The following is a 27,772-nucleotide window of genomic DNA, read 5'->3' as shown; positions in this document are numbered from 1 at the left end:
CATACTAGAATCTTTTTTGTGTGGCGCGACCATGCCTCTCCACCTGATGCACCTTGTGTCACCTGTAGTGGCGCCGCTGCAGTCGCTAACTATTGAAAATTACTCTATGGGTGAAGTGCGTCGCACAGTGCAGTGGGGGAGGCATGGCCGGGTGTCTGCCCAGACACATGCTCCAGACTGGCCGTCAGTAAAGCTACGGTTTGCTAGACGCGTTCAACAGTTAGTGATGACAACGCCACTGCTACCAGCCACACTCAGCGCGGCACGCGTGATAAGGGACAAGGCGTGCTAGTTGCCACACTGGCCATATATTCTAGTTCACTGTAACATGGTCATTGACATGACACCTGAATGAATCAAGAACAAGCATGGCGCACACACCCAGGTCTGCACTGGGCCTCTTCTCCCACACATCGTCTATCCAGTCGATCATCAGATCGACATCCATCCACCCTTTCAGATGCACCCGCACTAACACGTCTTTAGGAAATGCGATGCCTGCTGGCAATGTTTTCCATTTCAAGATTAGGTAGGGCTTCAGCTTATGCCCATCGACCAAGCAGCACAGTATTGCTGTGGCTTTGGGTTTTTTCCTTCCCAGAAGAAAGTATTGACACTTGTTTTGTGCCTTGTGCTTCCACCCTGTAGTTTGACACCATGTAAAAAACGAAATGGTGTCTGGTTGGCATTTCTAATCATGCCAATCGGGTAGCTGTGGAAATGTTGGTGCTTAATGACAAACCTCTGGAAGGCAACCAGCTTTTCTTCATACGCCTCTGGCAGTTTCTGACAAATGCTTGTCTTTCGGTGCAATGAAATTTCGTTGCGCTTCATGAACTTGGTGATCCAGCACCTGCTGGCTTTATAAAACGAGCGGGAGATGTTCAAGTTGAGAACTTTGACTTTCATAACTTCTGAGGTGATTGGCAGTTGGTTGAGTCGTTGCTCCTTGATGAAATCTGTGAGGTAGTCTTCAAGTTCCAGAAAACATCTTTGCTTCGGGCTGGTAAATCCCTTGCAGGATGCCTTGCATGAAAAGATGGCAGTCCTTTGTTTCCGCCAATCGTGCACGAGTCTCCAGTACACCTAAAGCATATGATGTCGCTCGGTTTCCTTCCTTCTCGGCAAGCAAAATTACTTTTCGCTTAAAGCATGCCTTGTAGTAGAACTACTTTGAAACCATTGCGACTAAATCAAATGACATGAGAGACGAGGTGGGAATGGCAGCAGCTACAGCACATGCACATACATGCGGGCAAAAACATTTACTCGCAGGGACTGTCCTCTTTAGATGTTTGGGGGGAGCTGGCGTCCATGGTGATGCTGCTAGCCATATTACAGTTGGTTTTCACATTCCCCGAACCCATTTTTACTTTTGAGCTAGATTGTAACGCACACAGAGCTATTTTTAGAGGAAAAAAAAGTGTGCATTAGAATCATGCAGATATGGTACACAAACTCCTCCACGCCTCCTCCATGGAACACTTTATGCGCACGCATGTGCATAGCTCAGTAAAGCAAAGGTAGTCAGAAGAAGTAGGCACTGCAATGTTTTCGCACTAAACAAGGAACACAGCATGACAAACATGAAGTTCCAGTCTGAAAAGCATTCACATTGCTCCATGAGGAATGGTAAAGTACCTTTGTGGAGGGGTTCTTTGATATTGGTTGCACAAAGGAAGCTGGGAACTGCCCTCTTTTGTTTCCATTCTCTCCATACAGCCAGTCCTTGTTGATTCGAGAAAGCACGACCACCGTGTCTCCTTCCTGCAAACCAGATCATGCCACTTGGCAGCTGCTGTGTACGACAAACACAAGTGAAAGCAATCTGAAAGCAATACGTACCGAGAATCCCAAATCGCCATCTTGTTCTGCGTTAAAGCTGTACAGTGCAATTGCTGGGCACCCTGTAAAAGATAAAGGAACATCATACACACAGTTCCCACTTATGTACGCAGTTAAATCGAAGTCTGGGGTTTTATGTGCCCAAACTGCTATCTGATTACGAGGCACACCGTAGAGAACTCTGGACCAATTTTGACCACCTGGGGTTCTTAATGTTCGCCTAAATCTAAGTACATAAGTATTTTTCCATTTTGCTTTGCTTGAAATGCGGTTGCCACAGCCGGGATTGAACCAGTAATCTCACGCTCAGCAGCGCAAAACCCATAACTACAAAGCTACCTACCACTATGGGTCTATGCATACAGCTTCAAATCTCAATGAAGCAAAGGATGCTTTAAAGCGGCACCACAATACTTTTTGAACATAGTAGGAAACGATGTATATACAACGCTGCCATGCAAGCCAAACACATGCCTGCCAACCTGTGAATGTTAAAGTTGGTAAAAATCAAGTGGATAGCACGCATTTTAAAAAGCTTTACCTGAGCCAACGCTTTTTATGGGATACATACACACTTTATTACCGTTGATTTACCTTGGGCACAAATATTCCGGAGAACAACACACTATAGTAGCAAAATCGTAGGAAAGCCCAAATTCATAAACTTGACGAAAACTTTGGAACAGTTGGCAGGTATGCAAATATTATTCCACAGCAGAGAACCTACAATTTTGAATTACATTGATTACAACACAAGTTCTCTCTCCTGCGACAATAGAAAACATCCCCATTTATTTCAGGCTTTGAGAAACGTCAGTGATGACACTACGTGAAGTGCGATAGCCCATAGACGCAGGCCATTAGGCATGGACATGCACACTATTGCATTAAAGGCTGGAAATTCTCAAATCTGTTTATAGACCAGAATATTGTACTCTTGAATCCATGTTCAAAGCAAGTGCACTTAATTTCGACCAGTAACACCATCTGTTTAAACAGCCTGCGCAGAGGCTGTGGCTTTGTGATGGCACAGCTGACAGCAAATATGTGATCAGTGAATTCTGGCGGCAAGCTGGCCGAGCTTTATCACGGCCGTTTTTTCAGCCAGTTCTTGCAGCCCTGCAAAAGATGGCTGCCGCCTACTACAAGCGTTGCAGATTCTAGTCTAGAGGCACCGGTAATCTGGTACCCCAGACTAAATCTCAGCTCCAGATTGTCAGATGAGCATTGACAGACGAGTAGGGATGGGCGAATATTCCGTATTGTCGAATATTCGATCGAGCAATTCTATATTCGTTATTCGCTTCGATTCAAATTCAGGTATTCGATATTTTCGAATTATTCGGCGCTCCCAAATAGACAGCCAGAAGCTACGGAGGGTCAGTACATGTCTCGGAGGCTATGCTTCACGTCCATGGCTGTCCTACATCAACTATAAATCTCGAAGGCTATACGTTTTTGCATTAAAGAGCCGGAAATGTGCGACGCAAAAGAGCAGAAACGATGCTAGCGTACAACCGAAACGAAGAGGCAGAGTCCGCATCGCCATAGTCATCAGCGGAAATCGTACGTGAATGACAACGATGGAACGCTTCGTGCCTATTTGTGCCTTTATTGCGTTTACCGCCGCGCATAACGACGCATTGGCCGCGGAATTTCATGGTCGCCATCCATGATTGCATCGATAGCTGCCGCGGTTTCTTCCGCAGCGGTTGCCGCAAAAAGTAGGTTCATTTTGACTCAATACGCACGTTGGCCGTGTGCCTAAAAAGCTGCGTAGTGGCCATCCATGATCACATAGATAGGACTGCGATTTTGTCTGCAGTTGTTGCAGCGAACAGTAGTTTCGTTCTGACTTGGTGCGTGCGCTGGCCGCGTGCCTTAAGCATTGCAAAGTCGCCGTTCATAATCGCGTCGATAGCGGCCGCAGTTGCGACAAATTGTTGTTTCGGTTTAACTCTGTGCAAAGCTGTCGAGGATGAAGAGCACCGGCTACATCGCGATTGACGTGCGATCTGTTGGCGGTCAGCTTACTGGCGAAAAAATAATCGGGATGTGCGCGCGGTAGTGCAAAGCGTGTCGCAAATGATGGGGCGTGCCGCGGCCGTGCTGCGAAGGAAGTCGTGAGGCCTCGATCGCTGCTGCGAGAGCTTATCAGTCACGAGATGACGAGAATTGCAGCTTCCGCACTGCTTTTGTGCAAAACAGCAAAAGGATTTGCTCATCCATTATACTAATAAAATCATGCTGATGTAGTACATGCATTTGCGCATTGTTTTCTGGATACCCTGATAATTCGACATTCGGTTAATTCGGACATTTTTTTCGGTCCCGTGAAATTCGAATTAACCCTTTCAGACGCCTGTTAGTTCTGTTGATCAAAAACTTACTTTCACCGTATTTCTTACATCTGCTGACAGCTGCAGAATAGATTAAGAGTTCTCAGTTGTTTAGCGAGTTTACAGAATGTGGACGCCATGCGAAAACTGACTACAGGAACCTCAGATATGCGAACATCAACTATTTTATGTCTACCAGGCTTGAAAATCACCTATCCAGCCACTCGAAAATAATGGCTAGCGCAAAACATTGAAAAACAATGAAAGAGGTGAACCTGCTACATAAAATGACCCTCACACCAAGGAAAATACCGAACCATCCACCTTCATACTCATTTTACTCAAACAATTTGCTGTGTGCAATTCGAACTTGCAGCAATATTTCAATGAGAAGTGTTTCAAGATGTGCGGGACGTATTTTAAATATCACTACTTTAATCAATGCTTTTGCTGTTGATGCACTATGTCGGTGTACACAATTGTGTACATAGCGTCTGAAAGGGTTAACTAGGTTTTACTATAATATGTGATATATACTATTCGAACTATTCGATTCGAAATTGTTCGACCAAATCACTATTCGCTTCGCATTCACTTCGAACCTCAAATTCACTATTCGCCCATCCCTACGCAAGGGGATGCGGAAGAGCTGGAACAATTCCGGAGGGAGATGTCTTGCATAAGATGTTTGTTCACCCACATTTCACATGGACAGCGTGAACCTGTACGAGTGAGAAACACGACTTGCCTGCTGGCTGGGCTTCGGGCTCCAGGAATGCAAGAGGAAACCGGCCCCTCCTTCCGTGGACCTCTCCAAGGGCCCAGTCGCTGTCCAAGACACCGAGGAGGCGCACGACATCCCCTTGCCGCAGGCTCAGCTCCTGACTGGACTCTGCCTCGAAGTCGTACAGAGCTCGGCGGTATGTCACCGAAACGCCCTGTGGGAAAGCAGCGGAGTGGAAGAAAAAGCGCCCAAGCAGGTTTAGTGAACAAGTGCATGGTCAACACTAAACTAAATAAGTCATTTATACGGATGTTTGAATAACGAAATTTCTTAATCGAATGCTATTAGGGAGAAACGACCTTCGAATATCAGACGGAATACCAAACACTTTCTCCGTTTTAAATGAAGTAAAATATGAAAGGTTTTGTGGAGTCCATTTTGTAAAAAGAAGCCACCGTTTGATGCACCTGATGCTGTTCAGAACTGTGGCTTCCTTGCAGCAGAATCATTTGTACAGTCGAAACTCGCTTATTCAACCATTGCTAATTCGTAGAAGTGAACAATTCGGACTCGTACTCTGGTTTTGGCAAGTGTAAGCATTATTTAATAGCAGCTAATTCTTGTGAACATGAACGTACTTGGCTGCGCACCAATTAACTTTCATTAATTCGACTCTTATCAATTCGTTCTTGGCCGAAGGTCCAAGCCAGTGCCGACACATTTCCATGGGACCAAACTACTGTTATTTCAATGTCAAAATTCTAATTTGATTGGTCAGCTTCGCCGCAATGCGGTGAAATGCGGTCAGCTTCGCCGTGTTATGCGGTGAAACATAGAAAATTTACTGAGGTGAAGCATACCAAGTATGGAAAAGGGCCACTGTCACGGGACATAGTATGCGTTTCTTAATTATACAGGCGCGCATGCACCGTCTCCTGTTACAGTACGAGCACCTAAACGCCTAATAAGCATACTGACAGCCATTCAGAGCTGCTCCTGACATTGCTGTGGCGATTTCAGCCCTTGTTTCACCGGCCATGCGTGTCTCACTTATGAGGCCTAGTGCGCGCTCCTTCATTATAATCCCACGCGCCGTGCACCGAGAAGCAGAGAATAACCATCTGTGTTTTGGGAAAGCTAGCAAAAAGGAAGGTGGTAAAATGAAAAAACACAGTCAAGGGGCCGTTTAAAACCAACAAAAGAGCAAGAGCGGGGGTCGACCTAAAACTCTGAAGACCTGCCAGTAAATTTATTAGGAGTCTCGGTATTTGTACTGCGAGTGGAGATGGCACATGTGCGTGTGTAAATTAACGAACACGTGCTATGTCCCGTAACAATGGCACCTTTTCCCACTCAGTGTGCTTCACCACACAACACGGCTATATTTAGTTTAGAAGAACTTGTTGTTGGGCGAGTTGGTACATATTAGCAGACATTGTTTAACTGCGCAAAAAAAAAAAAAAAAAAAAAACGGACCACAGAGACAGCATGAAACAAGGACGGGCACAGACTTGCAACTAAAGTTTATTCCAATAAGACCACATATAAGTACAACCCAGACATGCGCGAAAAAAAAAAAAAAAAAATTAAACAACCTTGTTTATACCAAACGCAACCTACCTACGCTCGTCAATAAACCTCATCTCACTGTTGTGCAGATAAACTGAGGTGTCGTTGACACACTCTTGTCCCTTCTTTCTCATATGGTACGCCTCAAGTAGCTCTCTCGCTCGACTATCTCGGCAGCGACACAAAATCTTTACTTTTTTCATGATCAGCTTACACTGGCACGCCAAGCAGTGGTCAGGAAGGTGCCTATTTTGTTTATTCCTAATTGACAATTCATGCTCACGCAGGCGTACACTGCTTGGCGTGCCAGTGTAAGCCAATCATGAAAAAAGTAAAGGTTTTGTGCAAAGATTTTGTGTCGCTGCCGAGATAGCCGAGTGAGAGAGCTACTCGAGGCGTACCATATAAGAAAGAAGGGACAAGATTGTGTCAGCGACACCTCAGTTTATCTGCACAACAGTGGGATGAGTTTTATTGACGAGCGTAGATAGGTTGCGTTTGGTATAAACAAGGTTTCTGTATAATTTCTTTTTTATTCGCGCACGCGCAGTGGTGTATGCCTGGGTTGTACTTATATGTGGTCTTTGTGGAATAAACTTTAATTGCAAGTCTACGCCCGTCCTTGTTCCATGCCGTCTCTGTGGTCCGTTTTTTTATTTCCGCGCAGTTAAACAATGTACGGCTATATTGTGGCGAAGCTATTTTTAAAGCAATACTGTCAAGTGTTTGTTTGCCATGTTTCGACATTTTTTCAGCCTTTCTTCTAATTAAAGCCGCCGTATAATTCGACCAATATTGTCAGACCTGTCATGATCCAATTAACGGAAGTCGACTGTATGCAATCCAGAAGGGCATAAGTCTTGCTAGTGTGCAACAGAAACTAAGCGGCGGGGCCTGCATCGCTACAGTCATCAGCGGGAACCGTATAGGAACAACAGAAATACACTAGAACCTCATTCATATGTTTTGGAACTCTGCGAGAAAGCTGCCGTGGCAGGAGCTACTGCTCCCGATCACGCGAGCCTCACGCCGTTTGTTCATATAGGATCTAGCGGCCAATAATTTTTCTTATGTGCTTGATCGCGAACAGTGTTGCCGGGAAATCATACTTAACAGGATCGCATCAACGTAGTTCTACTGTATTTCGTTTACAGCCGCACATGACACACGTTGGCCGCATGCTTTCAGAAGTGCGTTGTCACCATCCATGATCACGTTGATAGCAACAACGGATTCACCTGCAGTGATTGCGGCGAGCAGCAATTTTGTTGCGACTCGATGCAAGGCGCGCACAATGTCACAAACACGGCAGAAACTTTTGAGAATGAAGCGCGCTCTTACCGTGGCCCGCACATTGGCTCGGTAAGGAAGGTGCCTATTTGCGATGAACATTGCGATGAATGGACAATCTGTTACCAACCAGCTCACTGGCAAAAAAATAATCAGGATGTGTGCGCGGTGGTGAAAAGCACCTCTACTCAGATAAAGATGCAGGTCTCGTGCCGCAGCTGCACTGCGAAGGAAGTCATAAACCCCAGGACACTGACAAGACGACGTGATTACAGTTCCCGAGCCAATTTTGGGCGAAATAGAAGCGGGTGGTTGTGGATTTGATCAGTATATAAAGGCAGGTTGATGTAGTAAGCATTTGTTTTTTGTTTTTTCAAGATACATTCAATAACTTAAAATCTAATCAACAATTTAAATCTTTGTTTTAACAAAGTAAAGTTGCCCTGTCAATACATATAACTAGATGCGTCTCCTAAACCAAGAAATACCTATAGCTGTGCGCCGAGCATATTGCTTTCGGCAGGGTTCAACAATCGTACAACATGGCAGTTCAACATTCCTGTGTCAAATATACCGTCCAGCTATACTGGTCTTTCTCATGGCTGCGTGCAGCTACGCACACGGTGGCAGCGCACAAGCAGCAGCTCACCATTGCACTTCTCTCTCACTGCAACAGCCCGTGCGGCGCACTCTTCCTCTATGACAGGATAAAAGGAAGATTATCTGGAAAGTTTGGAAGCAGTACGATTCTGGATACACTAGTTAATTCACTTATCAGAAAGAATTTGGCTTTGCATTTTTATACTTAACATTCTTGCTTCAGACTCGACATTGTGAAGCCAGAAGAAGTAGTATACATGGCCCAACATCATGAATTGCCAACCAGCATCTGTTAGCGTCACACTGGCCATACCAACAATCCAAGTGAAGCTATTGAAAGATGCGCATCGCCAGCAATGCAACCTACATTTTCCGTGGGACTTCTCCTTGGCAGAACCAGTACGTCCAGGCAGCTCTTAGGTACCAGGCCTTCCTCATTACCGCAGCGGCCTCGGTACCAATCGGCACCCTCTTCAGAAAGGAGGGCAACCAGGTCATGAACCTTGAAAATTAAGCATTGCAACATCAAAGTCAATTCATAAGAAAACAAAGTAACTAGCGAAATCACAATGCAGTTCCTCACAATAACCAGGTACTGCTATCAAGTAGAGTAACAAAGTAATATACAGTTAAACCTTGATATAACACTTCAATATAACGAAATTCTTGACATTAAGTATTTCTCTTTATATAACTTCTTGTCCATAGAACACCATGTATTTATAACTTCATTATAACAAAGTGTGTTTGTATATTATACACAGTTTCAATATAATGAAATTTCACTGCTGTGGCAAAAGAATACCGAGACAATAAATGGAAACTTCCGCAGTGACAGATGGTCAAATGGTTGAATTACAAATAGCTGCTTGCAAATGCACCTCTTAAATAGTGCACATGACGAAAACCGACTGCCGAAGCGTGAAGCAGTCAAGCATGCTCAAGGGGAGGGGGGTAGGTTGGCGCGCGTTTCCTTTTCTAGCGTGGCTGTGGCTGTGCATGGCTGTCAGCGTGGCTGAGCGCATATACAGCCACGTGGCCCGTTTTAGAGGTAATTTGCCGCTTGTGCAAAGAGGCGTGCCAAGATGGTTTGGCATCATATGCATTGTCTTCCCGCATGTTCAGTACTGGAGGTTGTGTAATGTCAAGTTTCGGAGACACATTGAAGCGAGAGGCCAACAAACCATTCGCTTCCCACTGCCGGCGACACTATCAGCCACGGGGGCAGAGTGGATGCGAAAGCGTGGCTGGCCTCGCTTAGTATCACCGATGTGAAGATATCATTGACGCTCAAATTCGACAAAATGAATTTTTTTGTCATTCAAGTTTGCTTTTTCTGATTGCCCAATAATTCAGAAAACTTTTCTGCCCCTTCTGTGTAGGAAAAGTCCATTGGCGACTGTACTCATTTGCATAAAAGGTTGAACTTCAACATAATGACATTTCGATATAATGAAGCAAATTGCCGATTTTACCAACTTCATTATATCGAGGTTTAACTGTGTCTGTTATCCTGTATTTGCACACTTCACAACACATTAGCCCGCAGAATATGCAAAGATTCTAGATTTAAAAAAAAAAAAAAGGTATCAAACCTTTATGTGCTGCGCTCAAGGTAAATCCCATTGCCTACAGCTTCCAGCAAGTCTATATACTTGCTTTGAACTTTGCACACACTGACTTGCAATGCCTTAGAAAACCACATTTTCAAGCATTATCATGCCTCTGTATTGCCACGCCTCACTCAAAACCACCAAAAAGCAGGGGGGGAAAAGGAAAAGATCCATTTGTGTAACCACATGTGCAGTGAACATTAACAATCTTATAAAATCAGCCAAGCACGATTTTATCTCAAGACAAAGACAATCCCAAGGTAAATCCCAAGGCAAAGATATATTTTCACCATCGCTGCTTCCACTGCTGCTCTCCAATGAAATCTAACACAGAAATTAGGAGCACTTTAAGGGGGCACTGCAACACTTCTTTAACACTGTAGGAAAACATTCACATGCTGCAGACAACGCTGCCATGAACATGCATGTCAAATATCACAGACCTGTGAGGCAAAACATAAATTCCAGTCATTGGGCAATTCATGACCATGAATGGAAAGCAGCGGTTGTTTACACGTCCCACCCTTTCTGTCACTGCATTTTTGTTGCTCTCCGGTGCCTTTGTCAGATATGGACATACAACCTTGGAAGACAACCTTGGAAGACAACCTTGAAGGGTTACTATAGGTGCACCAGGGAAAGGAGAAAAGTAAAAAAGGAGCAATAGGCAGGGCACTGCCATCAGCACCACCTCAGCAGGGAGGAAACGTGTTGAGGGGAAATGGAGAAAGCAGACATTGTGCTCTTTGTGTCTCAGTTATTTTTTAAACTTTCTGCGGGTATATTATATTCAATGAAATGCATCGCACTCACTCCAGTATAGTCTCAGTTTTGAAGAAAAGGTGCTGTAGACGTGAAACCTGCATTCAGGTAAGGATTCATGGCAACTGAGCATATGGTGGCGGAGCCATACGTGAAATTTATGGATAACCCCCACTCACGATTTCTTGAATCGTTGGCAAGAGTAATATACGAGAAAACAGAATACAAGAGATTTCCGTTAATTCGACTCCAGTTAATATGATCCCGACTGAAGGTCCTAGCCGGCGTCCATGGATTTCTATGGGCCCAAACTTTTATTTTGACCCTAGAATTGGCCTTTGCTGGATAATTAGAACTTCACCAGTTAACACACACACACCTGACTCCTATGGTGATCCCAATAGCAATCCCTTTAGTAGCAGCGTCCGTCTCGGCAGAGCTTAAGGAACAGTGAATGCTTTGAACACACATAAAACGAATCTCCCATCGAAAATGCTTATTTTCGGCCTGACCAAGGACGATTTTCAACCAATAACCGTAGCTCACAAATGTCCGATTATATGTGTGACAGTATTAACCCAATTCTAATGTGCGCCTTTTATTGTATTTTTTTTTTCATGAAAATTGTGCTGAAAATTGGCAGAGCAATGCAATGAGACACGAAACCAAATCTGCCTTTGCAGCGTTTGTATGCCTTGCCGCATAACACCAATGTACTGTGGCGAAGTTGACTTAAAAGAACATGCGGCGTGGCCGATTAACAAACTGGCCGCCAATTTGCAACACATATTAGACACTCGCCCACTTTCCTTGCTAAAAAATCGGGTGCACCTTAGATTTCTACTTCGTTTAGGAGTTGTAATGTCCTTTCTACATTAGTTTTCTACTTCAGACTCATAAAAAGCGGGCACGCATTTTATTCGCGTGTTATGTAGGACTAATTCATTGCTAATGAATCAGCATTGTGTTCTGGCATTTTTTTCTGCATCTTGTTTAATTCGACCCGTTAGATCATTGAATCAATTTCGTTGTTCTCGTCAGGGTTGAATTAACGGAAGTTGATTGTAGTACTTGTTTCATGCTTTGCACTTGCTCTCCGCGATTTCCAGCATTACTTGGTCTCAAAAAAACCCCCTCGTGACTGTGCCGCCTATCTAGCAGTTGTTCCAAGCCTTGGCAATTTTCGTATAAAATCAACATATGACTAAAATTTCTTTGAAAAGAGAGAGTCTTGAAGCTTTTAATCAAGAGCAGATGTAAAAAACAACTGCAGTTTTTGAGTGAGGCCAGAATTCAGAAAATTAATATAATTTAGCTAAGATGACAGCACAAATAATTGTTCTACAGGCTCAGATGGTTTCTTTATCGATGAAAGCACCATGATCAGCTTGGGGAAATAATAGAAAGAACCTTAATTTATGGCACCTATAAAAAGTTTCAAGGTGACTAAAAAAAACTTGTGTTTAAAAATGTTCCAAACAAGCTAGCATTCCATATGATGCCACATTTTGTTTCACTCGCATAAGAAAACACCAGGAACAACAACCTGGAAAAAAGCACACAGAAGCTTCTGAAAAAAAAAAAAAAAATTAAGAGGCAGGGCACCACAGCCATCAACAATGCTTTTTTAATTTTTCAGTACCCAACGATGACGATGATTAAATACAAGTAACCGGTCTTATATGGTGCAGCATCCGATTTACTATAATGTGCCACAGGTATTCAAATAACATTATTGATGGCTGCAAAGATTTCTTTAGGGGGGTGTGCCCTACTGCACGTAAAACTACACTTGCCTTTAGCGAGAGCTGTCCAGGTGCAGATGCCTGGTAATCTTGCCTTGCTACAGCTGCTCCTGAAAGGTCCTGCACAACACAATTGGAGAAGGAATAAAATTGGTAAAAAAGGGGTCCAGCCCCACCTTTCAAGAAAGGGGTGGAAAGTGCTCTTATATTAAAGGGCATGACCTCAGTACTACCATATTTGCTTGCATAAACCGCACACTTTATTCTTTAGATTTTTTTTTTTTTTATGGCATGCGATTCTTACAAGAGGTAGGCTTTTGGCTACTCACTGAAGAATCAAACTGTGCTCCGATTGCTATGCAGATTAAGGCAACCACTGGCGGCCGAATATGAACACATTTACAGTTGCCAACCAATTTCTCGGACAGACCTAAAGAAGGAATTGCGACAGCATAATCGATTGTTTTTCAGAGCACCAGCACAGTAGAAAATTTGTTACCAGGCTATTGCTCAGTGGTGCGCTCTATTAAAATAAAATTCACTTGAAATCTCGTGATGGTCGAGACATGAGTGTGTTTCATGTTCCCTCATTGTGCAGCATGATTTGTGCCGTGGGACACAGTGAAGTGCAAATATTGTGCACACAGACTTCACTACCTTTTCCATGCAGAGACTTCACTACAGTGGAATCTCGATGATACGAATCTCACGGGGTCACGAAAAATATTCGTATTAGCCGAAATTCGTATCATCGAAACACAATTAAAACTAGCTAAATTATGGGAGGACACAGGGATCAGATCTAGGGATGGTAATATCGATCAACGATTAATCGACTAAAAGTACGCCGCAAAACGATTAATTGTCATCGATGTCTAACTTTAATTTAATCGGTTTAATCGATTAAAGCAGTTCGATTAATCGTTTTCCAGACGGTGACTAAAGTGGCGTGAAAATTTTGAAATCGTACTATAGAATGCGGAGTACGAGCAACGGCAGCGCGGCTGCGAAGACAGAGCGACTGTTGACTGTTTTCCCGAGTCCTGCCGAGCTGGCCAAGCGCTTCCCCGCTTTACGCACGCGTCACACAAGGTGCCTGGGGCCGGAGTGACGCCGCCCCAGTGGAGGAAGAAATGAACTAGGAGAGAGCATTACGTGAGGCTGCAAGTCTTGGCAAGCGAACTCACCGTCAAGCCATTTCTTTCGCTTTTTACCTCGCAGTATATAGTCAGCACGTGACCCCGAGAGACAACGTATTGGCCAATAATGTTTGGTTCGCAGTAGTTTCAAATGGGTGGTAGGTTTAAACGCGTGGTAGGTTTAATGCTGCCAGGTGCAGGGCAGCAGCTGCGCTGCTGCCATGCACCCGGCAGCATTAAACCTACCACGCGCTCTGATGTGGCGATCACGTGTTGCGCCGTTACTTCATGTCAGTCGTGCTGCGATGATATCTTCTAATTTCTCCTTTCTCCATGCCCACCCTCCTCAGTAAGGGCCATTTTTAACATGCAGGGTGTTCATTTTTAAGTCTTACGGAATTTTTAGAAATTGCCTGTGGCAGGTAGCGTAATTTTTATCATTGAGCTGGGTTATTCGATGAGGCGGACATTAGCACGAGAAATCTAAACACATATTCAACTAATTAACAAAAATCACTAATTAACTTTAGTTTTTACTTTACGACACATATTGCAATTTACGAATTGTAGCCGGTGAGCTTGTCAGGCGTATCCACTTGGAATGAATTTACAGAATGACACCAGCTTGGTGATATGCACCATCGTATACTCGCCGTAAAAATGCACTGTTGGTCCACTTACTTTTTTACCAAAATGCATTGAAGCACAAAAGTAACTGGAACGCCCATGTATTTCGTCCCACCCTTTGAGACATATCTCGAAACTGGTGTCATCCTAGAAATTCATTTCAAGTAGGTGCGTCTTGCAAACTCACCACTACAATTCGTAAATTGCAATATGTGTCGTAAAGTAATTAACTAAGAAGTTCATTAGTCAATTTTTGTTAATTGGGTGAATATGTCTTTCGATTTCTCGTGCTACTGATGTCCGCCTCTTCGAATAACCCAACTCAACGATAAGAATTATGCTACCTGCAACAGGCGATTTTTAAAAATTCCGTAAAAGTTAAATATTGTCACGTAGTAGTGACGGTGAAGGAAACAGTCGCAAAACTGTGAATGACGAAACAGCTGTTTTATTGGGCGAATCTGTGCCCACAAAAGCAAGTTGCACTCGAAGCACAACGATAGCGGCGAACACAGTTGGCGATCGTCGAAATCTGATCAGCGGCGAAACGCGTCGGCTTTTATACATAAGTCATCGAAGGTTCCAGGGCGACCCCATCGAAGCACTGGGGTCGCCCTGGTGCCCGCGTGTCTTCCAGAAAGTACTAGACAATTTGCGTCGCTCATAAAATCAGATTACATAAGCGTCCGTGACAGTAGACAACGGATAGAAGCTTCGATAACGTTCGAGAAACTTCCGTCCTGTGCCCTGCGCCGAGCGATAACGTTTAACATTTGTTAGCCGGTGAAAAGCGGTCACCGGGGAAAGATAAACAAGTAGCACACGTGTTAATATGAACACCCTGCCACTAGTCCCTAGTCGCAATTATAGTTGACCTCTAACAAATTAAACATTATTCTTTATCAAAGTTTATACGCTTGTATTTCTTATCCTGGTTCCACCTTTCAAACGTTAAATAGGTAAAATAGGTGAGTAGGTAACTGTGTTTCAGCCTTTTTAAAGCGCCCGAAAAAAAAAATCGATTAATCGACGAAAAACCCCGCATCGAAAGCGATTAATCAATTATACGCTAAACCAACGAACGATTAATCATTAATCGATTAAAAAATTTCATCGACCATCCCTAATCAGATCGCGAAAATCGCGAGAAAGATGTATTTTTGAAAATCACGCGTTTCAGTATCTGCAACGCCTAATCTATGCTGAATCAGAATGGTTTCACTGAAAATGCACTAAAAGTGGCCGAAAAAAATTAATTTGTCAATGCGCAGGGCGAGAAAACAGCTTTAAATCACGCAAAATCACCGCAGTTCACGGAGACATATCTCGTATTTCCCGCCATTGAGCGCCGCCATCTTGCCATTGTTCGAAAGCTCAAAGTTTCGCCGTTCCGCTTCTCAATTCGTCCGTCGTCGCCATCTTGTAACAAACGCACAAACCCAAAAGAAGCGCGGGTCTACAATAGGTAATCACACGGGCCCTCCGATGAAAGCGGGCCTCCGATTGGCTGCCGTGCTGAAAGGCGTCTCTTCATTGGTTGGTGCTGTGGCAGAGGCAAGATGGCAACTGCAGTTGTCTGCTTCGTAAACTACACCGGCGTCTTCACTTGACACGCAGAATTCGGATTACTGAGAGCTCCCAGGTTAGCAATGGATCATCGCTCGTTGGAGAAGAAATTTTGGACGAGGCACGCCTTTGCAATACGAAAGTGCAAGCCTCCTACAGCAAGAAAAATACGGCTATTAGTGGGAGAAGCGGAGGAGCACCCAACTAAACATGTCGCGCTACCTTGCACCGTGGATTACGTGCCGTGCTACCTTGCACCGTGTGACTCCAGCAGCGAAATCGACAATGGCCCTGTGTCATCGGCACCGATAACGCAGTCGACGGAAGACGTGCCAATGGAGGCTCCCGCGCCTCGGCGTACGGCCGCGCGAATCAGCCGAGATCGTATCTCGGTAGACATAGCTCGCTGCGACTAGGCAAAATGGCGCAAACACAAGAACGTGGCCTGAACCACAGCAGCCACTCCGTCCGATGGGCCGCCGAAAAGGAGGAAAAGCACAAAAGCACCACCGCTTCAAACTCTTCGCGCCCAGTCGCGGCCTCCGCGCTGTCTGGCGCCGCGTCCACGCATCCACACCAAAAGAGAAAGGGAGAAAGCACGTGACTGCGCGCTGTTCTCTTTCGCGGCCATCGGTGGGGCGACGTTTGTTTGTATCAACTGACGCGGGTCGAAAATCGATTCGTAACAACTGTTCTCTAGCACGTTGCAAAGTAATGGGGCTTGGCCGGCACGACGGAAAAATTTGTATCATCCGGAAATTCGTATTAGCCGTGATCGTATCATCGAGATTCCACTGTACCTCTTTTCATGCATAAAAGCTTTATTAACGAGATGTATGTCATAAAAAAAAATATAAATTGCCAAAATCAAGGCTGAGTGATAAAATTGAACTATGTTTGTAAAAACACGCTTGTATCTACCAAGAAAAAAATGTTACAAAAATGTATTGCCATCTAATAGGCACTATCTCCAAAAAAAAAGAGAAGAAAAATCGAAATTTTTCATTGAACAGGTATTCTGCTACAAAAATTTAACTGCAAGCACTACAGTTGGGTGTGCGGGGCCGCGGCCACCAATGTTCCGAGCTGGTTTACGTCGTCATTGCTTTCAGACTCAAAGTCCAACCAAAAATCAGCATCCTCCGACTCGCTGCTATTCGATGCATCGATAAGATCAGCTGCAGAGGCAGCGAAATCGCGAAATACGCGATCTACCGAAGTGCGCACGCCGCTTCCGGAGCCGCTTCCAGAGCCGGACATTTTTGCGTTGTGCTTTGACAATCGCAGAACTTCAGAGCACGTTTAATTTAAAGATCACCATCTGGTGGGAAAAAAGCAAACTGCTTAGAAAACAAAAACATAGTTCTCCTCCACGTCCGACAGTGCAGTATGTCCGTGAGTGGTGTGGAAGGTCTCGAAAGCGATGTTTCAAACCATCGATAGCGGGCTAACGATGCCCAATGGGCGTGGTATGGAAAGAGTTAACCAGCATGCGGGTATCTGTGCGGTGCTCAGTGAAGCCTTTTTTTTTCTCAAAATTTTTGCACTCAAATGCGGGGGTAAAGGCCTTACACAAGGGCAGGCCTAACACAAGTATACGGTGCAGCACATACTTGTGCTAAATATGATAGTTTTTGACAAAAAATTCTGTACACAACGTGGCAGTCAAATGCTCCCCTGACATGCCGTCCCAGCTTTGCCTACATTCTTGTCATTCCTACTGCGCTCAAAGCTGTGCTATTGTGCTGGAAAGCAATGCTTGTGTTAGTCTGGCCATTATCACACTGACATGGCATGGCCACCATACTCCGTTTCATACAAGCAGGCAACGCTGCGGAGGCCACGCAAGTAATGCGATAAAAAAACTCACTCTACACGTTTCATTGTGAGATGCTTTTCTATCTGCCAGGCTTTCTACAGAATAACTACATCATATACCACAACTCCAATGTAAAGTTACATTGAATCATGCAATATTTGTGCAATTTTGTGCTTCCTGTACACAACATACTATGTGTTGGTTCCAAGCAAAAGCAGTGCGCTGTGGTCGCTGGTCACAGAGACACGTCACTCCGCTCCTTCAGTGTTAATAGGTTCAGATCTGCAATGGCCTCCATGTAATATAATTAAGTCAAATTTTGCAACATTATAATTATGAAACTTAATGTTATGTCAAATTAGATACACATACATAACATATTTTTTTCATATGTGAACACTACTTTTTGCTTGCAAAGGCAAACCGTGAGAGCCTTCCTAGCATTGCCTGCTATGTATGAAATTTAGAATAAAATCCATCTGTCCCACCATCCAATATTGGGGACCATCAGATTTAAAATTGATGGTACCACTGACTGATCAGCCAAGGAACTTCTTAATTTCTGCTGCTGTTGAAGGCACACTTTAGTTGCAGCATCTACGATAAACTCCTGTGAATTCGACTTTTGTTAACTTGAAAAATCATATAATCTGAACTTGCCATCTAGTTCTAGAAAACATATGCATTATTCAGCTGCATCAAATGCTAATTTGTAGGCATTTGGCAGTGCATTGCTTAACTTAGACAAGCCACAGTGGATGGTGAGCACTGAGCAGAGCTAGTGTGCAATGCAAAAGCAGCGCGAGTGTCCAAATTAAGTTCATCAGCGAAGTAAGTATGCACCACTACAGTTGTCATTTGGAATTGTGCGTGCACTGCACATGATACTGCAAGAACTGCGTGATGCAAGCAGTTGAGGCTGTCTTTTTGCCCACATGTAAGGTTACAAATGCATGAACTTGCTAGGTGTGTTCATCTGTCTTTGGTTGGAGGCCCATGCACCCGAACTGTGCCTTCCTTGGTGTCAGACTGGACTGTGTGCGTGATGTGAAACCCCACCACCAGTGAGCCACTTTGCACAAACAGTTAGTGGCAAGCTTCCTGCAACAGCTTGCCGCCAGCGGCGAAGTTTCATCCTGGCCACGCTGTTAGGTCTAATCAAATCTGCCTTGTTGGTTGTCAGCAAGTAATTATTTAGTGCTAGGTCAATGCAGGCCTGTTCGCAGTGACCATATGGCAGTTGGAAAGCGAAAGAATCATCCCACCAAGGAAAGCGAAGGCAGGGGATCTACAATCTGAATAGCACCAAATTTAATTGTGGCTGTTATTTTTGAGATACAGTCAATGATCGAAAATTCGGACATGCTTGGCGATTTGTACTTTTTTGCGGCACCGCCGTTCTTCCCATAGATGTCACGCATAACAACAACCGAAATTTCGAACCATCTAGGGCTCGCCATTCGATTTTTAGGACTCCATCCGCGCAGTCTGTGCCAAGCTTTTTGTTATTGTGGCTGTTGCCAACTGACACTTGCGCTGCCACCAAACTGTTAAGTGAAGTAGAACCTCAGAGATTCTCAAAAAGGCTCACATCTCTGAGGCTAGTAGGTCATTCACATCGCCATCACGATTGTTTTCCGGTTACGTCGCCGTCTTTTTATGCTTTGTTATGTTGAACGTTGTATCAGTCGCCATTCCGTGTTCATCGAGCGTGCTGCATTGTGTCACCTGTGTTAACTACGTTTTCGCTGCAGTAGGCTACTCCGATCAACTTCGACAGCAGGTAGTATCGTGCATGTCTACAAGAAGCGGAGCATGGCGCCACCTCCACCTTCGCAGCTAGCGCCGGTGACTAAGCGCTGCAAGTACAAAACGATGACAATGGCACAGAAAGCTGCTGTCGTACAACTCGTACAGAACGGCCGCAGGTTGAAGTAGCCTGGGAATTCGGCATTTTGAAGCAGACTAGCTCGGGCTAGGTCAAGAACAAAGCTAAGATTCTTGGAGTGACTGATAAATGTGCTACGGCCCAGAAGAAAAACCTCCGTCAAGGAACATACCCCACACTTGAAGAGGCTCTAAATATCTGGCTAGGCACCACTGTTGCGCAGCGCATTCCCATATCTGGTGACCTGCTGAAGCAAAAGGCCGAGACCCTCGCGCTACGAATGGGAATCATAGGCTCCAAGTTCAGCGACGGCTGGCTCTGCAATTTTAAGAAGGATATGACCTCATCTTCAAGAAAATGTGCAGCGAAAGTGGTGCTGTGGATAACACGTTGGCCACAAATTACCGCACTGACAAGCTGCAGACCTTGCTCAGCCGCTACTCACCAGACGACATCTTCAACTGTGATGATACTGGACTGTTTTACAAGCTTCTGCCAGAGAAGACGCTTGCTGTTTCCAGAGATCCTTGCCACGGTGGGAAGCACAGCAAGGAAAGGGTTACCGTTCTTTTAGGCGCAAATATGTTCGGAACTGAAAAACTACCGCTTTTGTTTATAGGAAAGTCCAGAAACCCAAGATGCTTTAAAGGCATTAGAAGTGTGCCCGTGTGGTACAAAGCGAAAACTAAAGCCTGGATTACACAACAGTTGTTCGAAGGCTACGTGCACAGGCTGGATAAATGGTTTAAGGCACGAAAGCGCAAGGTGCTGCTTTTTGTTGACAACTGCGGTGCCCATGGCCTGATCAATAATTTGAAGGCAACCGAAATTTAATTTTTGCCACCAAACACCACGAGCGTCCTCCAGCCCATAGATCAGGGCATCATCAAGAACGTGAAAGTGTTGCATCGATCACGCCTGCTACGTTGCATGGTGCTGTGCATCGACAGTGGCAAACGTTACAGCATGGATTTGTTGTCAGCTGTTCACATTGTTGCCGATGCCTGGAAGGCACTGACGGCACGCACAATCCACCGCTGTTTCGGCCATGCAGGATTTGTTGCCGGCGTCGAGTCGGATGCTGGAACGCAGGACCCTGCACCTGAGCTGCCAGCTACCATGCCGGACGTGAGCGGAGACGAGCTAATTGAAGATCTGTGAAGCAGCGGCGTGCCGATCCCAGCCACCATGAACTTTGGAAACTTCGCTGATGTGGACAGTGCCCCAGTGTCCTGTGCTGAACTCAATGACTAGGAAATCCGTTAATCAAGTACTCCCGCCCATGGAAGACAACTCCACTCTGAGGAGAGCGTACTGTGTGCTGCAGAGCCATCGAATGGGGACCTTGCGCGAGCCCTCGCGGTGCTTTCGTCGTGCTTCAGTGAGGACGTGACGCTTGCCCAAATTCAAGCAGATTTGGTTCTACGTAAGTGGAATACCGTTCAACAACTCATTGAACGGTTTTTTCCGTCTCAGGTGCTGTAACAAGTAAATAAATGTTTTCTTACCGAATTCGTTCTTTCGCACATTCGTTAGTTTGGAACTGTTTCGCGATCCCCGCAAAATCCGAATTATCAGTTGGCGACTGTATCAAGCATGGACCATGCCGAAAAGTCAAGCAAGACAGAACACGGCATCCAAAAGTTCAATTGCCGCTACACTTTTGATCTATGGAGAATGTGGCAGTGCCGCAGAAAGGCCCAAATAATTAAGCAGATCTGAAAAATTTTGATGTCCAAGAAATTCGCCAGCAACTGTAATGCCCTATTCCATCTTGGCAGGGATGTTGCCACAACCCCACAATGCCATCTTTGTTGTGTCCAGCTTTTCCCATGCTTCCAAGGAAAATTGTAATGAATTGATGTCTGCATTTTTTCACCTGCTGAGTGCTTTCCTCTTCCAGTGGTGGTGCCGGTGGCGGGTGCATTGGTGGAGGTGGAGACCACTCCTCTGTCGGAGAGCTGTAGAAACAAATGATCACCTTAAGAACCATCTGCAGTCTTTATAAAAGTGTCATTCACTCACTCTGCTGTTATTAATGTGAAAGCAGTATATGCCCCATTACACGAAAATCTGTCGGCGTAGTCACCATGACTGAAAGATGGTACCAAAAATGGCCCAACAGCGCAAAAAAGTAAAAACATGTAAAAAAATGCAGATTGATGTCCAATTTCTCAAAGAGGTTCCTGTAAACAAAGCAAATTATCACCTTTGAAATGAAAATTTGGTAAATTTCGGTCTGGGTGGGAATCGAACACGGGTCTCTGGGTTGCAGGACAAGCACGCTTGCCCGACGCCATGGCGGCTCTACGGTTCTGGTTGACTAAAGGTGTGCCGAATGCGTGCGTCATTGCACATGTCACGTTGCAGCCATCTAGCTGACTAAACGTGTGGCCTAGTGCGTGCGACGTTGGGCACGTGACGGCGCAGCCAATGGGGAGAAGGTGGCACCACGTCACGCGTGTATAAAATAAAATCCATTAATGCCCCATTTAATGCCACTGAGCGGCCCTTCAAGTTATGAACTCCTCGCAGGCAAGCAAGCGCATTGAGACATTTGCCGTGTTTTCCATGTGGCCTTACCGAGGCACAGTTAGAAAGCAGGTGAGAGCTTGTGTGGACAAGGAACGCGCAGAAAAAAACATTTCATCAAAGGGACTATACTGCTTTCGCATTCCCACATGTAAGCAGTGTCTTGGCTGAATGTTTTTCCTTTCAGCAGAACAATCACTCCCCACCTGCCATGGTAGCCCTTTGCGCTGCTGAGCTCAAGGTCACGGGTTCAATCCCGGCATTCATGGCTGCATTCCGATGGGTGTAGAATGCAAAAATGCTTGTGTATCATGCTTTGGGTACATGTTAAAGAACCCTGGGTCCCCCCTCTATAGTATGCCTCATAATCAGATTGTGGTTTTGGCATGTAAAACCCCTGAATTTATTTTAATCAATGCCATCACGTACAAATTCTGTTCCAGCAGCCCGCAAAAGTGTTACAGCTCATCATAGATGTTTCACAGTTGCCGCACAAGCTTTGTGCAAAGCTACTGCAAGACATGACATCCATGGCGAGATGTTTTCAACAGAACATATAAAAAATACTGCTACATCCACTGCTCATCTCCTGGCTTGGCTTTACTAATGATGTAAGCTTTCTGCAGTAATGCTGGAGGCATGCACAATAGTGCCATTAAATAGTGGTATTTTGTTTATTGAGGGGCTTACATTTGTCATCTAAAAGAAAATTCACACGGAAGTTAAAGCCAGGGTCAACAGGCAAAAGAAACAATTCAGGTATTTCTCAATGTACCTTGCAGGTTTTCTGCACACTTGTCAATCTAGAACAGCTGACTCCCATTAATTTGGCCCCGACGGAACCAATGAAATTGACTGAATTATCTGGCGGGTCAAATTAAACAAGAAGAAAGAAGAATTAAACCAAATACACCGCTGATTCATTTGTCGGTATTTGCCCTATTCTAACATGCCCCCGATTCAAATGCAGGCCCACTTTCTATGTCTCCAAAGTAGAAAATTAACATAGAAATTACGCTACAGCTACCAAACAATGTAGAAATCTTATGTGCACCTGCTTTTTTTAGCAAGAAAAATGGGCAAGGGTATAATATGTGTTGCGCTATGGTGGCCCGTTTCCTAAAGTCAGCTTCACCGCAGTATATTAAAACACCGCAAAAGAGGTTTTGGTTTCGTGTCATATTGCACTGTGCAAGCAATTTGTGATCTAATTTTATTTTAAAAAAAAAGGTGCATGGTAAGTATCGTAATCACACATTGTGAGCTATGGTCATTGCTTGAAAATCCTTTGAGGGCAGGCTGAAAATAGGCATTTTCAACGTGAGATGATGTGTGTTTCAACGCATTCACTGTCCCCAAAGCTCTACCAAGACAGGTGGTGGCACTAAAGAGGTCGCTATTGTGGTCACCATAGGGGTCAGGCACATGCGTACTGACTAGTCAAGTTATTCGGTGAAGGCCGACTTCACGATCAAAATAATGAAAGCTTGGGCACATAAAAATGCATGGGCGCCGATCGGCACCTTTGGTCAGGATCAAATTAACCAATAATGTAATTAACTGAAGTTGAAATAACAGACGTCTAATTGCAGTCATGTTGTGTCCTCTGTCAATACTTGAATGATCTGCACATTTTTACTTCTAATGTGATAGATTAATATCAACTTGCCAAATTCACCATTACTTGGCAGCTTTTCACTGCCGCATATCTACAGGGATGACTGGACAGCTTTGGGATAGGCGGATAGGCCTTTGTCCTGCAATGGACTCTGCCTAATCGCAATGGTGATCCACTTATGCCGAGCAATGGGGTCACTATTAGTGAAAAGCCTATAGTGATCATTGCAGAGTATGGTTTCTTAGTCCATGCTCTTAACGAGCACATGCAACTTCACCAAACGGCCAGGAGCAAAGACTAAAGTGAAACTAAAATGGTTTTGGAAGATCTGCTGTGCTTTGGAAAGTGCTCACGGTATAATTAAGCTCCTGAAGTTATATCTTAAATTTTACATGTTTCAGCGTATAACATAAACTGGTAATAAATGGAGCCTGCGGTTGTGTGCTTCGCTCTTTCTTACATTGTGCCTCCCTGCAACGAAAATGGGTGAGCTACTACATCCATGTTCCCAGTTCATCGATTCTAGCGTGGACAGAGCAGTGACAAGCTCCCAGAAGAAATAAGCATACAATTTTAACAGAATGTGTAGCATTCTAGATTGCACAGGACACAGCACAGGGCGTTCAGCGCTGCATTTGAATCCCATGCCTCGGCAATACCTTGGTTAATGTCCAGACAGTTTTTGACAGTCAGAGCCTGCTATCTACTCCATCGCATCCCCTGCGGCTACTACAACTCGTTTTTTGCTAAATTGACTTATGATATATGGCTTGATAAATGGCAATTTGCCTATTCAGAGGCAAATGCTTGTGCACTGCTTGTACACTTAAAAAAAATGTTTTAGCTTCTGCTTAAAGAAAGAAAAGTGATTTGTGTGTTGATGTATTTTTCCCATGAACATTATTTTCATGCTGCATTATATTCAAGATCACTGGAAGGCATAGTATGTTGGCCAGAATTCATGTCGAAGTTATGAGCAATGCCCGTTTCTGCACCAAGGCATTGCGACAAATGTCAGACCCCACAAAAGAAAGTACATAGCACAGCAAGACTTTTTTCAAGAAAAACCCAAGAAAAAAAAAATTCTGAGGCATTATGTGCTGAAACCATGATCTGACTACGAAGCACAGAATAGCGGGGGCCCCCGGATTAATTTTAAACACCTTTTTTTAACATACCTATAAATCTAAGTACAAGAGCATTTTTGCATTTCGCTCCCATCGAAATGCGGCCACCACGGCCGAGATCAAAGTTAGATTCACTTTTCAGACACTCTAAACACACCTTGTTCTACTTGCCAATTCTTTTCGAATTATCGCCTTTGATATCACGACAGAATGACATTTATGTTTAATGTGTGGCAGCCCAACGGGTCAAAAGGCATTCGTTGCATTGAATGTCATTCAAATCTAATGACATTAAAACGTCCAGTGTGACAGGGATATAAGCTGCCATGGCGGGTAAATATGAGGAGATGTAAATCTGATTTGCCTTACCAAAACATCAAATTAGCAATAATGAATTGATTTTAAGAGAAACTGAAAACAAATGTCCACACACTGCCCAGTTTATTTCAGGGATTAAGACTATTAGAGTCCATCTAAAAGGGAATTTACTGCCTCACCAACAGTGACTCGGTAGGGGCAGAGTGGCGGTAGGCTGCTAACCTGTCATCATGGGTGGCGTTGTTGGCCTCGGGAAAGTTCCAGGGGTCGCACGGAGCAGGCAGGCTTGCCTCCTGGGACAAGCTGGGCAGGGATGTGTTCCGAGGAAAATTCCAGGCCTCATCCTGTGCTGCATCGCCAGCACCTCCTTCATGGTGGGACATTCCCCAGAAAGTCGTTTGAGAGTGGGGCAGGCCACGTGCTCCAGACCACGGCACATCCTTCGAAGAGCAAAAATCCAAGAGAACTCGAGCATCTGTTGATTACTTTTCGTGCCATTTATTCACAAGTGCATCAGAGGAACACTAAAGAGAAACACAAATCAGTTTATAGCGATAAATTATTCTTTTTAACCTCTATTTTCAATAGTTTCTACGCAAAATATTGATTGCTAGAATTGATTGCTAGATACTGATTGCGGGAACTTCAAGGCGGAATCGCCGTCCATGTACCCTTTCTGCATCTTTTGTAGCTTACAAAGCCCGCTCGCGCAGTAACCATGGCTTTTTTTTTAGTATTGTAGAAGCATAATTTACTAATATACAGCTTATCTTGGTATATTTATCTTTAGTGTGCCTTTAACATATGGTTGATTGGCAAGGTTTTATATCCCAACGTTGTACAGTGAAGAAGACAACGACGAAGATGAGCACTGCGATTTCTCAAGAATCTGTGTTGCTGGCTGACACTCACAGCTCACAGACCAAAACCAAAATTTTGAGCTCACACACCACAGTCCAAACACAGCTTGTCTCGAGAATGAAATGTGCTGTGAGCAAGGCCCAGATCGAAAACTCATTTCATTTCTCGGAGGCCAAGAGCAGCGAGAACTGTACGGGCATGGTTGCTATGGAAACAAGGATGTTTGTTCCACCAGTCCCTAGGCTTCTTCGTGAAAATAGCACCCGAGTTTTGCCACACTCCCCAACACAGTCAGGCTGGTCGAGGCCTATTGCAAGCTCTCCTTGCTCCATGGTTTTAAAACAACAGCTATGAAAGAACCGTCCTTTGCTGCACGAGATATTGATCCAGTATTCTCGGGAAGAAACTCTGTCCTCGAGCACTACGGTGAACAGTTAGCTCTCTAGTAAACAGGCCCTAGCAAACATTCCCTCACAGGACGTACCTGCAAAGGGGGCACATCCAAGTCGAGTAGTGACACAGCACCTCCTTTGCCAACAGCTGGGCCACCACCTGAGGCTGCGCTGCTGGCACCAGACGAGCCACTATTTACCGAACAGGTCGGTGATGCTGGCGGAGAATCGAAGCTGATCAGCAGCGCCCCATTGTCTTTGCCTGTAGCCCCAGAGAGAGCCACACGATGGGGTGGCACGGGAGGTGCAGGCGCTGCACCTTTGCGAAAGGAGCTTCTGGCTGCACCCGCTGCAGGCTGCTTCGGTGCAGGTCCCTTCTTTGCTTGCGCACCCTTTTGCTGTCCTTTCCCTGTTGAGCCAAAGAGGTTCAGCTGGCCGCGCACAAATCCAGTCCGGCGGGAGAATAGGCTCGAAGACGTCCCATTGGGCACCGCAGTCCAAGAAGAGCCCTTCTTCGCGGACAAGCCGAAAAATTCATCAATGTCTGCTGTTGCAGTGTTGCTCTGCGAGAGATAAGGATACCAGTGTCTAGAAGGTGAATTCTCAACTTATGCTGAACTGTGATGAACCAAGTATGTTTGATTAACAAGATTTTTTTAATAGATTCAATTGTGTTAGAGAAACATGGGCTCTTGGTAATGAATCGAATGCCAAATAGCTTTTCCGATTCTCAAAATGGGAAAACAAACATGGACGGGAAGTAAGGCAAGAAAATGTTTATTTCCCTCAAAAGATGTAAGGCAACTGTGCGCCCTACCACACAAGTGTCTGGTACACAGAAATCAGAAACCAAGACAGACAATTGGCTGCTCTCGCATCTCAAGCAGCATGCGCAAAGCTAGAAGAGCCCCTGCCATTACATATGCGATCACAGCAATGTGCTGATCAGTTCCAAACCACATGCACAGGCCTTAAAAAAAATCAAGTTTTTTTCTCACTTTCCATATCAGTAATCGTCTGAGAAATAGAACAACGACAGAACAGAATGAAGTAGTGCATGGAGAGTGGAATACTGAACTGCGGCTGAAGAAAATGAAGATACAAAGGCACATGCTAGTATATTGAACACTACACAAATCATTTTTGCAATGACTCAAAGCAGATAACATATTCAGTTGTTTTCAAAACTAGGCACATTCATGCCTGCCTGGTGGGAACAGTTTGCACTCTGTACTTACACCAATGTGAGATTCATTGTGCGCCAAGTTCCTTTGTGAATGGAAGCCACCAACCTTTGGTGGTGCTGAAACAGAAAAATAAATTATCACACACTGCACATTAAACACCTGAATAAAGCTGTTAAAAAAACAGCATAGAAGCTTAACAGGATCTTAACAA

General features: G+C 44.6%; 1 protein-coding gene across 1 annotated transcript in view; it reads right to left on the bottom strand.

Annotated features, from left to right (window-relative positions):
* Positions 1-27,772, bottom strand: part of LOC119449962 (proline-rich protein 36) — a 34,624-nt gene that overhangs the window by 3,049 nt on the left and 3,803 nt on the right. The window contains exons 5-13 of the mRNA XM_037713280.2: positions 27,613-27,677; positions 26,467-26,937; positions 25,344-25,561; positions 21,406-21,487; positions 12,539-12,607; positions 8,735-8,869; positions 4,933-5,122; positions 1,846-1,907; positions 1,642-1,767 (exon numbers count right to left, since the gene is read on the bottom strand). Of these exons, the coding sequence (XP_037569208.1) occupies positions 1,642-1,767; positions 1,846-1,907; positions 4,933-5,122; positions 8,735-8,869; positions 12,539-12,607; positions 21,406-21,487; positions 25,344-25,561; positions 26,467-26,937; positions 27,613-27,677 (1,418 nt within the window). The remainder of the gene's footprint in view (positions 1-1,641; positions 1,768-1,845; positions 1,908-4,932; positions 5,123-8,734; positions 8,870-12,538; positions 12,608-21,405; positions 21,488-25,343; positions 25,562-26,466; positions 26,938-27,612; positions 27,678-27,772) is intronic.

This window comes from Dermacentor silvarum, chromosome 4 (genome assembly GCF_013339745.2).
Source record: "Dermacentor silvarum isolate Dsil-2018 chromosome 4, BIME_Dsil_1.4, whole genome shotgun sequence".
In the NCBI taxonomy this organism is placed as follows: Eukaryota; Metazoa; Arthropoda; class Arachnida; order Ixodida; family Ixodidae; genus Dermacentor; species Dermacentor silvarum.
The sequence above is the reverse complement of the archived record's forward strand: the minus strand, read 5'-3'. Positions and strand labels throughout refer to the sequence as shown.